Source organism: Salvelinus alpinus, chromosome 16 (assembly GCF_045679555.1).
Source record: "Salvelinus alpinus chromosome 16, SLU_Salpinus.1, whole genome shotgun sequence".
Taxonomy (NCBI): Eukaryota; Metazoa; Chordata; class Actinopteri; order Salmoniformes; family Salmonidae; genus Salvelinus; species Salvelinus alpinus.
The window spans coordinates 51,465,297-51,482,347 of NC_092101.1; the positions used below are offsets into that span (position 1 = coordinate 51,465,297).

Consider the following 17,051-nt stretch of genomic DNA (forward strand, 5'->3'; position numbering starts at 1 on the left):
CTATTGGCCAATAAGCATTCTCGTGGGCGTGGTCTGGCACATAAATGCATATAAATCAGTCACAGATATTCTAATTGTTACAAAACTTGGTACACATGTTCCAACCACTGAAGACTCAACATATGCAAGCACATTCAGCTCGACCTCACGGTGGCGCTATAACGTGCACGTGTTTACATCTCTTGATCTGTTTGACTCTGTGTGATGAAATTTGGCACACATGCTCAGGGATACGAGTCTAGCTAACCTGTAAAATATTGTTTCCGTTTTGTCGCACGGTGGTTCTGTTGGTCATGAAAACCCATTCATTCAAGCTCATTGGCTCCTAGTGGCCATATTGTTTGAGCTAGAGTCCTGGTACATTTTGGAACACAAACATTGAGTAATAAGGGAACTGAAAGTGTAGGCTCCGGTTCTTCCAGTGAGATTCGGATAAACTGCTGCTCTACAATAATTCCAGGGCATGGCATGGTGAGCTAAGGCACGGTAATGACTTTTCAGAAGGATATCATTTGACGAACCAGGGTTGGAGTTTGTATGTGTGAGTGTTTTATAAAGATCTAATATGCTATATTTGTATATTGGGAAAAGACAATACATCCCGGTTGTGTTTAGTATTTACAAAAGTATGTTCACGTAAATTGAGAAAGATTCTAGCAACACTTGCTGTTCACAGTTGGAGGGAGATTTTTTTTTTTATAGAAGTAGATAGGCTAGAAGTATCGGGGCATCATTCTAGAGAAGATAATGTTGTTGGATAATGATAATTATCATGATTATGTATTAATACAATAGGCTTGATTATCATAATTATGTATTAATACAATAGCCTTGTGGAGTTTTGGACAACACAATATTGCAATATCTTGTTTGTTACAAGATAGAAAACACATTCCTTTGTCTGCTACACCCCTACCTGACTTGCCTAGTTAAATAAAGGTTAAACTAAATAAAATAAAATAAATACCCATCAAAGAGATTTCCTTAGAAATCTGCTACTATGGGATGGGCGGGGCATATGTAGATAATGTATCCTTATCCCTGCCTTTATATCCAAACGGGTCCATAGAAGGAAACTTTGCTCGAGTGTGGGGGCGCGCTTCTCAGCTACCAACCCTGGCTGTGCCAAACAGTATAAATCAATGGTCAAGAAAGCGTTCGGAGTATCGGTAAGGAACTGACGCCATGAAGACTTCACAGCAGTTTTTTTAAAACAGGGAATTAACTGTTTTAATATATGCGTAATGACCAAGTGGTAGATGTGGATATCCTGTAGCCTATAATCCCGACGGCGAAGACCGTGCGCCTGTAGACTACAGGACTGGAATCGAAAGGTATTTGGACATTTGCTTATCTGTGTAAAGTAGCATATTATATTTACGTTATATTTGAATGGATATTGTAACGAAAGACATTTTAATTGACAGACTCCTGCAATAACCTGCTCACTTTACAATGGTAAACTATCATCATAATCAAATACAACTGACAAAATGTACAGAGATTTCTGTGTAGTTACAATGGGTAGTTCAAATCAATTGTTATTGGTCACATACACATGGTTAGCAGATGTTATTGCGAGTGTAGCGAAATGCTTGTAAATCTCGCCATTAACTCAAGGAAGCTGAGTTTGTCAAACTGCGAACGGATGGCATTATGGGAGCCGATGGGCACCTATATTTTGTTTGACGGTGACCGAATAAACTAATTTAAATTCTGCGCTACTGAAAATCAATTAAATAATTCCCCTTTTTCCAAACAGGCAGATTCTCTTCGAAACGCCCTCAGTCCGAGGGAGGGGAGTAAGAGAAGTAGCATTCTGGTGACAAAGAGGACCAAACACGGAGACCGAGGTTGAAGATTGAGGTGGATCAGGGCCAGCGCCAGGCGGGTTGTTTGTGATTAACTGCTGCTGTGGAACTGGGGTATGGAGATGTTGCGTCGCTCCTCAGTATTCGCGGCTGAAGTGATGGAAGTATTTGACCGCTCCCCCACAGACAAGGAGCTGGTGTCACAGGCCAAGGCGCTATGCAGGGACTACATCCATTCCAGGCTGAACCGAACCGGGATAGGGTGGTCCAAACCCGAGCATCAACTGTCAGCATCTGGTGGGATGCTTGGAGAGGTATCCTCTGTCCTCATGTGGTTAGGTAAGAGGGCATCAGTGCGTACATTGGTGGGCAGTGTCTGTGTGAATGACAGGCTGTGCTCCTATTGGGGCTATATTCAGCAGCATATCCTGTAAGACCATTTTTAGAAAGCACATGGTAATCGATTGTCTACAACGTCCAAATAGTATGTAATTTCTTTATATTATATCTTCAGTTTATAGATTCAGCTAATATCCAAGCCTACTTGGTCACATTAGCTTGATGTTGGAATTTTGCTCTGTTCAGACTCCTTCTCTAGACATCCAACTGATGTCATGTGTTTGTGGAGGTTACCTAGGCTACTCAGTGTTGGATTGTACAAAACCTTCCCTCTGTAGCCTATTACCCCCCCCCCCCCCTCCTCCTCTGTATTATTTTGAGAAAGAGAAGAGTACGGTCTCCTGAAAGATAGAGACACTGATGAATCACTGTCTGACGCCCGCACAGTGCATCACATGAACATCCTGTTACTTAGCAACGGAGAATACCTTTAAATAAATACATAACCATGGACAAGATATTAGCCAGGCCTGTGTACCAAATGGCACACTATTCCTTGTTTTTAGTGCACTACTTTTGGCCAGAGCCCTGGTCTGTTTAGTAGTGCACTAAATAGGGAATAGGGTGCCTGAGGGTCAGAGGCTCCTGACATTCAGCTAATAGCAGAAATGATACCAGAGAGTAAAGGGAGGTTATTCAAAGATGTGATGCCTGAGATAGTACCTGCAGCACTAGTAAACAGGGAAGTCACTAGCCTGGTCTCAGATCTGTGCTTTCTTGTCCACTTTTTTATATATTTTATTTGACCTTTTATTTAACCAGGTAGGCTAGTTGAGAACAAGTTCTCAATTACAACTGAGACCTGGCCAAGATAAAGCAAAGCAGTTTGACACATACAACAACACAGAGTTACACATGGAGTAAAACAAACATACAGTAGAAAAACAAGTCCATATACAATGTGAGCAAATGAGGTGAGATTAGGGAGATAAAGGCAATTAAAAGGCCACAGTGGCGAAGTAAATACAATATAGCAATTAAAAACACTGGAATTGTAGATTTGCAGTAGGTGAATGTGCAAAGTAGAAATACTGGGGTGCAAGGGAGCAAAATAAATACAGTAGAGGATGTAGTAATTGATTGGGCTATTTATAGATGTGCTATGTGCAGTGATCTGTGAGGTGCTCTGACAGCTGGTGCTTAAAGCTGGTGAGGGAGAAGTGTTTCCAGTTTCAGAGATTTTTGCAGTTCGTTCCAGTCATTGGCAGCAGAGAACTGGAAGGAGAGGCGGCCAAAGGAGGAATTGGCCCTGAGGGTGACCAGTGAAATACACCTGCTGGAGCGCGTGCTACGGGTGGGTGCTGCAATGGTGACCAGTGAGCTGAGATGAGGCGGGACTTTACCTAGCAGGGTCTTGTAGATGACCTGGAACCAGTTTGGCGACGAGTATGAAGCGAGAATGGTAAACAATGACCATAGGAGTGGCCTAGACATATAGATTAAGTAAATGTCGTATTCTAATTCCTAATTCTATGGGGTTATACAGGCCAGGGCTGTGCACAGACCTTGCATAGAGCAGGTGCTCAAAATGAAAAAGGGACGCAAATTGTAAGCTAGCTAGCGACAGTGCCTCCTAAGCACATGATTGACATTGGGGGGGTCAAAGGTGGGCTATCAGCTGATTATTGATGTAAATCTGCTAGTTAGCTAGCTCCATTTGTTTTACTGGTTTGTGATTTATCCGGGTTTTTTGTGTGTGTGTGTACACAGATGCTATTGCAGGTGTAGCAAAAATGCTTGTGTTTATTTCCAACAGTGCAGTAAGAACCTAGCAATACACAACGTAATCCAGAAAGAAATTAAGAAATATCGTCACAAAATTCAATTAACACTACTAAACAGTAATCCAAATGCTCCTATCAAATAATAACTTCCTAATCTAACTCATGATATATGGCTGGTTGACTCGTGGCTTGTGTCGATATGTTAGTGTAGGTGGTTAGCTTGAATGTATACTAGGCCTACTACCTGTGTTGCTGCTGCCCTGAAACACTGAAAACAACCGACCTGAAAAAGGGATGAAGTTGGGTCGGAGAGTCATCGATGCTTCGCTCCTCTTATCTGCTGCGCGTATCAATCCACCAGACCCAATATGGATGATGTAGGCTTTAGCAAGTGTTAATCAAATGTTATGCTGCTGTGACAGTGTTGATATTTTAAACCTGCAATTATGTAACTTTTTGGGCGACCTGACCTTTTTTTTTGGGCACGTAGACATTTTAGTTATAGATCTGTCGTTCTCATTGAAAGCAAGTCTAAAATGCGGTAGATCTGTTCTATGTTTCAAACAGCTGTAAAATACAATATTTTTTTTGGGGGGGGGGGGGGTTCTAAGAAATATATTTCACAGCGGTTTTAGATTCTACATTGATTCTCTTGTTTGTTTTGTCACATAAACTGAAATTAGGGGAACTATTAGAATTTTAGCAACTAGAAAATGGTGGAGCTATTTCTGCATAGTGTAGGTAGCTAGCTACACACACACACACACACACACACACACACACACACACACACACACACACACACAAACTCGACCGGTGACCGTATCTCTCAAACCATACATGTTTGGATACCGGGTGCGCGCCATCTCTGTACATGGCAGACTGGGGAAACAGGTGCAACCGGACACACGCAACCTCTGTACAGGGCAGATCAACAGGCGCAACCAGCGGATGGGATGGGGGTGCGAATTTGACAACGACTTGCGGGCAGTGGGTTCCGAACAAAGATGACAACATGTATACATAATAAATAAAACATTTTGGGGGGGGGATTATACCACCACCCAGAAGGGCACTTTGGAGACTGGAAGGGCAAAGGGGCGTGTGCTCTGCACACGTAGAACCTTATCTGTGCCTGTATACAGCACAAACATATCTCTGACCAAGCTGGGAAACCAAACCCCCTCACTGGCTCACTACCTGTTCTGTGGTTCCCTAGGTGATGAGTTGGAGTACCTGGTTGGCTCACTACCTGTTCTGTTCCCTAGCTGATGAGTTGGAGTACCTGGTTGGCTCACTACCTGTTCTGTTCCCTAGGTGATGAGTTGGAGTACCTGGTTGGCTCACTACCTGTTCTGTTCCCTAGGTGATGAGTTGGAGTACCTGGTTGGCTCACTACCTGTTCTGTTCACTAGCTGATGAGTTGGAGTACCTGATTGGCTCAGTACCTGTTCTGTTGTTCCCTAGGTGATGAGTTGGAGTACCTGGTTGGCTCACTACCTGTTCTGTTCCCTAGGTGATGAGTTGGAGTACCTGGTTGGCTCACTACCTGTTCTGTTCCCTAGGTGATGAGTTGGAGTACCTGGTTGGCTCACTACCTGTTCTGTTCCCTAGGTGATGAGTTGGAGTACCTGGTTGGCTCACTACCTGTTCTGTTCCCTAGGTGATGAGTTGGAGTACCTGGTTGGCTCACTACCTGTTCTGTTCACTAGCTGATGAGTTGGAGTACCTGGTTGGCTCACTACCTGTTCTGTTCCCTAGGTGATGAGTTGGAGTACCTGGTTGGCTCACTACCTGTTCTGTTCCCTAGGTGATGAGTTGGAGTACCTGGTTGGCTCACTACCTGTTCTGTTCCCTAGGTGATGAGTTGGAGTACCTGCGGCCCAACATCTACCGTAACGTAGCTCGTCAGCTGAACATCACCGTTGCGTCTGAGAGCGTGGTGTCTGATGCCTTCCTGGCTGTGGCTGCAGAGATCTTCTCCACTGGTAGGTCAATGCCTATTCACTACCACACCAGTGGGACGAGATCTCTCTGACAACCAGCCTGGGGCAAACAGACCCGCTACATGATCTTGCCGACCCTAACCAAACTGTGCTGACTCAGATATATTTTCAGCAGCATGGTTTCAGCCACTATCTATGGTGGATTCAGAACCAGGCCAGCTTGGCTCGGTTCATCTTAGTAGTATGAAAATCCCTGAAATGTATGGACAACTGGTTATAATGTGTCTGGGATGTAACATGATGGCAATGTTGGTACAGAGTTCTTTCTTGTATTGTGGCAAATATTATCAAGAATATTCATGGGGGGGGGAAAAGGGAAGTAATGAATCACAGAGGATGCTGGGGGAAATTATTAGCAGCGTGTTGTATAAAAAAAGAGGAACTAGTGGATTCATTATCAATGAAGATATGTAACGTCAGGGAGAACAAGTTCAACTGACTTTGAAGAAGAACGTCAACAGAGGTAACTGAGACCAGGGATGCGTCCAGAATGGAACCCTATTCCCTTTATAGTGCACTAGAAAGTAGTGCACTATATAGGGAATAGGGTGCCTTTTTGGGACACAGACCAGCTCTCAGTATGGTGTGTTACCGCTCTTTACGGGTCTCTTTTTAAAGTGATTTACTGGCAGGGGCCAAGCATAGTTCTGTGGGAAAGGTAAAAATAGACATTTTCTGACATTTTTGTACACATTCAGGTCTTGGCTGTCTCTTAGTGCTTCAGGGGACTGTACAGTATAGCACTCTGGGCACCGTGAGCCTGTAGAGACTACGACTCTGCCATGGAGCCTGTAGAGTAGAGACTACGACTCTGCCATGGCGCCTGTAGAGACTGTGACTCTGCCACGGAGCCTGTAGAGTAGAGACTATGACTCTGCCACGGAGCCTGTAGAGACTGTGACTCTGCCACGGAGCCTGTAGAGTAGAGACTGTGACTCTGCCACGGAGCCTGTAGAGTAGAGACTGTGACTCTGCCACGGAGCCTGTAGAGTAGAGACTACGACTCTGCCATGGCGCCTGTAGAGTAGAGACTGTGACTCTGCCACGGAGCCTGTAGAGTAGAGACTACGACTCTGCCATGGCGCCTGTAGAGTAGAGACTACGACTCTGCCATGGCGCCTGTAGAGTAGAGACTACGACTCTGCCACGGAGCCTGTAGAGTAGAGACTACGACTCTGCCACGGAGCCTGTAGAGTAGAGACTGTGACTCTGCCACGGAGCCTGTAGAGTAGAGACTGTGACTCTGCCACGGAGCCTGTAGAGTAGAGACTACGACTCTGCCATGGCGCCTGTAGAGTAGAGACTACGACTCTGGGTTTGGCAGATGCCAGGAGAACGCTACCATAGTGTCAACTGTAAAGTTTGGTGGAAGAGGCATAATGATCTGGGCCTGTTTTTCATGGTTCGGGCTCCTTAGTTCCAGTGAAGGGAAATCTTAATGCTACAGCATACAATGACATTCTAGACGATTCTGTGCTTCCAACTTTCACAAAGCAAGGTCCATACAGAAATGGTTTGTCGAGATCGGTGTGGACAAACTTGACTGGCCTGCACAGAGCCCTGACCTCAACCCCACCAAACACCTTTGGGATGAATTGGAATGCCGACTGCAAGCCAGGTCTAATCGCCCGACCTCACTAATGCTCTTGTGGCTGAATGGAAGCATGTCCCCACAGCAATGTTCCAACATCTAGTGGAAAGCCTTCCCAGAACGAGTGGAGGCTGTTATAGCAGCAAAAGGGGGGACCAACTCCATATTAATGCTCATGATTTGGAATGAGATGTTCGGCGAGCAGGTGTCCACATACTTTTGTAGTATGTAGTAGTGTATCTTATATTAAATCTGACTTTTGAGGAAGTGTACACCTGCTACAGTGTCTCAAAATGGACAAACAGTACTACTTTTCTCGTTTTTCAAGTAAAGGTCTTTTTAAGGGAGTATGCGAGCCCACATGTGTTTTGATCTCTGCTTCAGCCAAACTGAAGTTTGAATAAAAGCATTTGTTTAAATGGCTTTTTAAAATGTATTTTTGAGTTGTTTGGTCCATAGTTAGTCTGTCACAAGAGACTAACCAATGTCTAGTTGTGTTAATTAACATGATCCCATTCTGTCAGGGAACGACCGTTGTATCCATGACCTTGGACTTAAAACCTTACATTACACACAGTCCATTACGTTGTCAGTTGATTATTTTACATATTCAATCCCTAGAAATATCTGTCTGGATTCCAAAGTGGTGGTAAATCCCTCCTATGATACTTAGAAGTGAAAGGAGCTGATTTCTACATAGGAATGAGTCTGTGCAACAATTTCAATGTAGGGCTATTCATTGTCCTCCATAGTCTGAATACATTACCATAAATGGTAGCGTACTAGTTAAAATCCTGACTGAAAAACAAGCGCTTCAAAGTTTGCTAAACGTCTGCTGTCTGAGCTAATAAAGAATAATATACCAGTTTTAGACTGGCTTTATGATGTATTGTTGTTTGGCGGATGGGCATGTCGACTGAATGGCTGGAGGCTACATCTAGTTATGTCTTTCTCTGTCTCCCTGCACTGAAAGGAGTTCCTGGCAGAGATGCAGTCAGCTCCTCAAACGCACTCGGCTCCCACAGACAGTCAGTCAGTCAGTCAGCCTCCCTCCCTCCCTTCAGGCAGCACGATCATGTAAAACCCAAACGATGATCTCATGTATTTGCTATCCAGTCAGAAGTAACGATTTTTTACATTATCTTTTTTTGTAATGAGCTGAAATTAAATGGGTAAATAAATAAATGTACATTGGACACCGCTAAGATTATTGGAATGTGTGTGTGAAAGGGGGTATCCCGGGGTGTTTGATTCTGGAGGTTCTAGTGTCTGAGTCTCTGTCTGCATCTCTCCTCAGGTATAACGTGGGGGAAGGTGGTATCCCTGTATGCGGTAGCCGGTGCCCTGGCGGTGGACTGCGTGAGGCACGGTCACCCTGCCATGGTCCACACCATCGTAGACTGCATGGGGGAGTTTGTCCGCAAGAGCCTGGTCTCCTGGTTGAAGAGGAGAGGAGGATGGGTAAGAGGAACACTAGTATAGAAAACAGAAAGAATACAGTAGAATCTATAGAACGTTAGAGGTTCCATGCCCTTTTTATAGACTATTTCTATGCTCACCGCGCCATAGTTTTACCGATAGACATACAATTACTAGAATGGGAGAAAACACTTCAGACAACTGCAATTTGACAGTATGTATATGGGTTGACTCAGCAGTCTTATGACTTCGGGGTCGAAGATGTTCAGGCCTTTTGGTCCCAGACTTGGCGCTCTGGTACCACTTGCCCTGTGGTAGCAGAGAGAACAGTCTATGGTGGCTGGAGTCTTTTGATAATGTTTAGGGCCTTCCTCTGATACCGCCTGGTATAGAGGTCCTGGATGGCAGGGAGTTCTGCCCCAGTGATGTACTGGGCTGTACGCACTACCCTCTGTAGCGCCTTGTGGTCCGATGCCTAGCAGTTGCCATACCAATCGGTGATGTAGCCAGTCAAGATGCTCTCAATGGTGCAGCTGTAGAACTTTTTGAGGATCTGAGGGCCCATGTCCAATCTTTTCGGCCTCCTGAGGGAGAAGAGGCGTCGTAAGTGAAGACACTTGCCAGAATGGTCAGCACGTGCTTTGAGTACATGTCACATCGGCTATGGAGAGCGTGATCACACAGTCGTCCGGAACAGCTGGTGCTCTCACACATGGTTCAGTGTTGCTTGCCTTGAAACGAGCATAGAAGGCATTTAGCTCATCTGATAGACTTGCGTCATTGGGCAGCTCGCGGCTGGGTTTCCCTTTTGTATTCCGTAATAGTTTTCAAGCCCTGCTACATCCGACGAGCGTCAGAGCCGGTGTAGTTAGGAGTCAATCTTAGTCCTGTATTGACGCTTCGCCTGTTTCCCAGTGGACCCTAACAGCGTTTGAATTGATGCATAGATGTTACATTTAGAAAGCCTATTCTAAAATATTTATCTGATTGAGAACATGCGTTGCACAAACAACATGCTGGCATACACCAGCTAACATTTGCTTTGCCCTAGCTAGTGATTAGCATTTATCTAGCTAGCAATTAGCATTAGTGATTAGCTTTAGGCACATGCCAGCTTCCTTAGACTAACTCTCATTTTGCAAAAAGCAAGATACGCAAACTAATATTATAAAAGAGAAAAAATGTGGATTCATACTTAGAAGCAACTTGGAAAGCAGCATTGTTTAGAAGAATCTGTTGAGTGCAAGCGGAGAGAAACAGGCACAGCGTATAGGAACTGTGTGCTGCCTGCCTGTTGAGTGATTTGAGCAGTGTAGAAAAGGGTGTTGGCATGAAATATTGTTATGCATTGAATTTTTTTATTTGAATAATTTTTTGTTGTTGCTGCACGGTGCTCCCAGAATAATACACCAGAATAATTGGTTCTCTTTAGAGACCCGCCTGTGGTTCAAGTGATTGACTGAGTCTGTGCACCGACGAGGTTTGTTTAGGAAAGCCTGTGTGTTGATCACGGACGTTGGCTATTTAAGCACAGAAGTGTGCATACAGTAAGCCCGTGTCTCAGATAACCCAGAACTAACATCTAGTGTAATTTAGTCAGATGAATCGATTGAGCATCTTTGGTACCATTTCTGTTGACGTAGTCTGTCCACGTGAGATTAGTGCAGACTCCCATGTCGCACGACTGTGATGCCTGTATGCCTTTCCCTATGCTGCACATATTTGAATTCAGACAGCCCGCAGGTCATAGGTCATGGTCTTCCATACCCACCTATCGGGTGTGTCCTGAACATGTCACTCAAGGTGTCTACTGAGAGACTAGCTCAATTAAACGGAGGTAAACAAGAGCCTGAACACAATACAATCATGACTGCGAAACGCAACTCCCTGTCCTGTACATGGTAGAAGGGTGTTTTGCACATTGACTTTGAATAACTCAAGGCTTTGTCCTGAAAGCATGAGGTGTCTGTAACGGCTATTTCTAAAAGCCAACGTCTCGATATTGAGTTGAATTCAGCCACTACTTTAAGAAACTCCCCCAAAATGTCTCATATATAGATTTAGATAGTCTTGCTCTAGAGATCAACTGATGAAAATCCTTCGAGAGCAAAGCGTGGTTCTCAACTGGTACTCAAAGCAGAGAGGAGGCCTGGCAAAGAGACTCGGCCTAAATCTGTGAATTCTGCTCTGTTGGCAAAGCTTAAAAGTCAACCAAGAATCCCTCTAAAGCAGGCCTGTGTTCCCAAATGGACTCCGATTCCCCCTATATAGTGCACTACTTTTGACCCAGGACCCCATAGGGTGCCATTTGGGACTCAACCTTGGAATGGCCCATTTGGAAGTTGACCACGCCAGATGATAATTAAAGATCATAAAATGTTGAAGTGGCCTGGAGTTTGATGCTGATATAAACCATACCAAAAAACATCGAGAAGGACATGGCTGTACTATTAGCTAGTAGAACTGTGTGGATGTATATTTACATTTTACATTTTAGTCATTTAGCAGACGCTCTTATCCAGAGCGACTTACAGTAGAGTGCATACATTTTATTACATTTTTACATTTTTACATACTGAGACAAGGATATCCCTACCAGCCAAACCCTCCCTAACCCGGACGACGCTATGCCAATTGTGCGTCGCCCCACGGACCTCATGTACCCATGTAGCCTCCCAGTGGCCACCGGCATCCTTTTAACATCTAGTTTTGATTTACATTTGGTTGAGATTTAATGTGACGTGAAAGCAACAAAACATTTCACCATTGCCATTGGATTTAGGTAAAAAGTTAGGTAAAAAAATAAAATAATGAAATTACCTTACATTGATGAGTTTTTGCAAATCCAATCAGTTGTCCACATGGATTCAATGTCATCAGATCCATTTTTTGTTGTTGTTGAAATGACTTGGAAACAACATGGATGCAACCTGTTCTTGATGACTCATATTTTTTTTTAAATCCTTATTGTGCTGTTTTACTGCCGTTCAAAACCTTTGACCAATTTGTTTCAGGCGGTATGTTGAAATATGTGTCGTTAAGATGACAGTTTTGGGTTTGGCTGAGACGTTGCTTAGTTGACTCGTTGCATTTCCTCTTTCCTCTTAATGTGATCGTGTTTACGTTTTATTTTTTAATTAACATTTTAACCTGACCTCTGGATAATACCTAATTTAGAGAGACCAACATCTCTCAAACACATTTTGTAATGTAATCTAGTCCTGTTAACGCATGTTATTTATCAGACATTCATTGGTTACTGACTAACTGTTAAAGGGTCCCACCCTGTTTTAAAGGAAATCGACGTGTGTGTGTGTGTGTGTGTGTGTATATATAGGGAATCCCTCACTGTCTTTTGAAACTTTGACTTGTGACATCATCAGTGCCCAGCCTCTGCTCAAAGGTCTGTGTCCTAATGTTCCACTCTTCTCCCACACTAGTCCTCTTCATGGATTTTACAGTATTGATTGCTGTAATCAGTGGCTGTAGGAGTGCCAACCATTGTTAAATCCATGATGGGACGTGTGGGGAACGGATACAATAGTTGAGACTTCGCCCTTGTACACTATACTAAATTACACTATATACAGAGCAGTATGTGGACACCCCTTCAAATTAGTGTATTCGGCTATTTCAGCCACACCCGTTGCTGATAGATGTATAAAATCGAGCACACAGCCACGCAGTCTCTATATCATTGGCAGTAGAGTGGCCTTACTGAAGAGCTCAGTGACTTTCAACGTGGCATCGTCATAGGATGCCACCTTTCCAACAAGTCAGTCTGTCACATTTCTGCCCTGCTAGAGCTTCCCCGGTGAACTGTAAGTGCTGTTATTGTGAAGTGGAAAAGTCTAGGAGCAACAACGGCTCGTCTGCTAACTGGTAGGCCACTCAAGCTCACAGAACGGGACCGTCGAGTGCTGAAGCGCATAGTGTAAAAATCATCTGTCCTCGGCTGCAACACTCACTACCGAGTTCCAAACTGCCTCTGGAAGCAACGTCGGCAAAATAACTGTTTGTCTGGAGCTTCATGAAATGTGTTTCCATAGCCGAGCAGCCGCACATAAGCCTAAGATCAACATGCGCAATGCCAAGCATCTGCTGGAGTGGTGTAAAAACTCGCTGTAATTGGACTCCGGAGCCGTGGAAACGCTTTCTATGGAGCGATGAATCACGCGTCACCATCTGGCAGTCCGAAGGACTAATCTAGGTTTTGGCAGATGCCAGGAGAACGCTACCTACCCAAATGCATAGTGTCAACTGCAAAGTTTGGTGGAGGGGGGATAATAGTGTGGGTTTGTTTTTCATGGTTCGTGCTAGGCCCCATAGTCAGTGAAGGGAAATCTTGAATACTACAGTGTACAATGACATTCTAGACAATTCTGTGCTTCCAACTTTGTGGAAACAGTTTGGGGAAGGCCCTTTCCTGTTTCAGCATGACAAATCCCCTGTGCACAAAGCAAGGTCCAGACATCGATGGTTTGTCGAGATCGGTGTGGAAGAACTTGACTGGCCTGCACAGAGCCCTGACCTTAACCCCATCAAATACCTTTGGGATTAATTGGAATGCCGACTGTGAGCCAGGCCTAATCGCCCAACATCAGTGCTCGACATCACTAATGCTCTTGTGGCTGAAAGGAAGCAAGTCCCCGTAGCAATGTTCCAACATCTAGTGGAAAGCCTTCCCAGAAGAGTGGAGGCTGTTATAGCAGCGAAGGGGGGACCAACTCCATATTAATGCCCCTGATTTTGGAATGAGATGTTAGATGAGCAGGTGTCCACATACTTTTGGTCATGTAGTGTATATTTCAATAATGCTGGCTAGTATCTGAGTTGCTTATTCTCTTCTCTCATAGGCTGAGTTGCTGTCATCTCTCTCTTCCCTCACAGGCTGATATCACAAAGTGCGTGGTGAACACAGACCCCAGCTTCCGCTCCCATTGGTTGATGTCTGCTGCCTGTGCCTGTGGACATTACCTGAAGGCCATGGTGTTTTACCTGCTCCGGGACAAGTGACAACGGAGGAGGAAAGTTCAGACACACGATGAGCAGTCTGCCCTATACGAACACAGCCACCCCCATCCATCAGTGGAGTACAGGACAAGCAAGCCTGGTCCCAGATCATTTTGTGCTCTTGACAACTCAAGTGATGTCATTGTCAAGCCAAACATGTTTGACATGACAATGAGTGACAAGGAGTTGCACAAACAGACTGGTACTTAGGGCCAGCCAGCCTCCCTTCCTCTCTCCCTCTGTCCCTCTCTGTCTGAGCTGCAGCCATCACTGCTCTAGAGTCTAGATATGTTGTTGTTTACACCTGCAGAAGTTTGCTCCAACACAGGCGAGCACCTTGGGCCTTCACAAACGCACTGGCCTGGAGCATCAATGTGAATTAGCCTTGTCTGCTTCGAACAAACTTTAGGGTATTTATTATTTAGCTTGACAGCAATATTTTGACGTGCAGTACAGGTCCTCCAGCTGGATTGTGAGGTAGTAGTCTAGTCATATAGATCTATAGAATATAATGCCACCCATCAACCATTGACTTGAATGTGAATGTCCTTTCTACTCATTCTATTTCTGTATTTGTTTATCTTCAGTTACATCCGAGAGTCACATTCCTTGCTTTTAAAGAAAATGTATTGAACTAGGCAAGTCAGCTTAAGGACATTTTCTTATTTACAATGACGGCCTACCCCGGACAACACTGGGCCAATTGTGCGCCGCCCTATGGGACTTCCAATCACGGCCGGTTGTGATACAGCCTGGATTCGAACCAGTGTGTCTGTAGTGACACCTCTAGCACTGAGATACAGTGCTACCCAGGAGCTTGCTTTATGCTTGCATTACTCATGGGCAAAAATATTCCATTCAAAGCAATGGAGGATTTCTATAAATTTGAGTTTCTGTTCTGCACATGTCAAGCGAAGGGGATATGGCCCAGACAGTGTGCCTGTAAATAAACCAGTATTTTCATCCAGGGGTCATACTCTCCCTGGTGGCTGAAAATAAGAATGACCAGAACCCCTTTTTGGTGACGATTTGAAAAGGAAAATTGTGAAATCATTTAGAATTCCTCAGTTTGGATGTAAATATCGTTTAGTTTCTTAGGTTTGTCTGCATGCTCCACGTAGTTGATGAGTGTGTGAATTTACACAAAATCTGGGTGAATAAGTGTGTGTGTGTATATATATATGACTGTTTTTGTAAAATATTGTGCAATTATGGATCACTCTATCACCTGAAACTTGAATCCCATTCAGACATTTTGTCTGTTTTCTACAAATTATTTGTATTCTGTGAATAACTACACAGTAGCAAATACGTACACTGTATTTGGCATGCAGCACTGAGTGTCTTCAGAAATAAAATGTTTTACATTTCAACATTTTGTTTTCTTATTTATTAACGTCAGCATTATACATTGAAAAGGGATACCAACTTAGCTTAGCCTAACAAGAGAATGGTCTTGAATAGGCAACTTATTTATCATGGTTTACTGCCACCTACTGTCCAATACCAAACGTTTGTCTATTGCAATATTAGAGAAACTTTTATTCTGATCACCTTGGGCTTAACTGTAGGATACACAAAATATTTGTATGGTTGAAAGTTAAGGTAATGAAGAGGCTTCCCACTAGATCTAAATAGCTGTGTTCAAATATAATATGCCAAGATGTTCGAATGTTCATAAATGACCAGCATGGTCAAATAATAATCACAGTAGTTGTCGAGGGTGCAACAGGTCAGCACCTCAGGAGTAAATGTTAGTTGGCTTTTCATAGCCAATCATTGAGAGTATCTCTACCGCTCCTGCTGTCTCTAGAGAGTTGAAAACAGCAGGTCTGGGACAGGTAGCACGTCTGGTGAACAGGTCAGGGTTCCATAGCCGCAGGCAGAACCGTTAACTGGAGCAGCAGCACAGCCAGGTGGACTGGGGACAGCAAGGAGTCATCATGCCAGGTAGTCCTGAGGCATGGTCCTAGGGCTCAGGTCTTCCAAGAGAAAGAGAGAATTAGAAAGAGCATACTTAAATTCACACAGGACACCGGATAAGACAGGAGAAATACTCGAGATATAACAGACTGACCCTAGCCCCCCGACACAAACTACTGCAGCATAAATACTGGAGGCTGAGACAGTTATAGAATCACTGCTGTCTGTTCAGAAAGAAATGAAATCATTCAGAATACTACTCAAGGAGTAGACCTATAATTTAACCACAGAGGACCAATAGCTTATTTATTTTTTTAAATAGACTAGCTGTGGATCAGTGGCGGATTTAGGTATAGTCGACATGGGCAGCCGCCCAGGGCGGCATCTTACCGGGGGTGGCACGGGGCACCTGCACTCTGAATGGTGACATATGCACGATCGGTTTTCTATCGCTCATTTGCACGTCACGTCAATGATATGTCACCATGTAGGACCATGTGGGACTGCCTGCCTACTTCTGAGTGGGAAGGTCTCCCACTCAGAAGTATGAGATGGGGAGGGGGGCGGGCGTTGATTGACCTCAGGTCTCCCCACTGGAAGCCTGAGGTAGGTGGAGCGGGGGAATCTATCAAATAGCGCACCTCTAACTTTGTACAGTACTAATGCAATTAGTAAAATCAGTCACACTACGAAATGCTACCGAATAAACCACAATTCATTCATGATACTGTGAATATATAGTTCTCACACACATATTGTTGCATTTTTTTATGGTTTGTGAGAAATCGTTAAGAATAATATAAAACCAGTCTGCACAACACCAAGGTGAACTGGTTTAGTCTCGACTCTTGTTTGACAGTGTTGGGGGATGGGTAATGTAGTCTGCACAGCACCAAGGTGAATTGGTTTAGTCTCGACTCTTGGTTGACAGTGTTGGGGGATGGGTAATGTAGTCTGCACACCACCAAGGTGAACTGGTTTAGTATCGACTCTTGGTTGACAGTGTCGGGGGATGGGTAATGTAGTCTGCACACCACCAAGGTGAATTGGTTTAGTCTTGACTCTTGGTTGACAGTGTTGGGGGATGGGTAATATATTGATGCTCGAGTGCCAAATCAACACAAATTTGTTTCTATTTGTCTTTGTTACATCTTTTTGATATAAA

The 17,051-nt window shown here is 44.2% G+C and overlaps 1 protein-coding gene across 1 annotated transcript; it reads left to right on the forward strand.

The window, feature by feature from the left end:
• The first annotated feature begins 419 nt into the window (after window positions 1-419).
• On the forward strand, window positions 420-15,336 carry LOC139541656 (bcl-2-related ovarian killer protein homolog A). Its single transcript, XM_071346544.1, has 6 exons — window positions 420-541; window positions 1,070-1,334; window positions 1,763-2,150; window positions 5,794-5,922; window positions 8,829-8,992; window positions 13,841-15,336. Exons 3-6 carry the CDS (start codon window positions 1,928-1,930, stop codon window positions 13,964-13,966), a joined length of 642 nt encoding a protein of 213 aa, XP_071202645.1. The 5' UTR covers window positions 420-541; window positions 1,070-1,334; window positions 1,763-1,927; the 3' UTR covers window positions 13,967-15,336.
• Window positions 15,337-17,051: the final 1,715 nt, after the last annotated feature.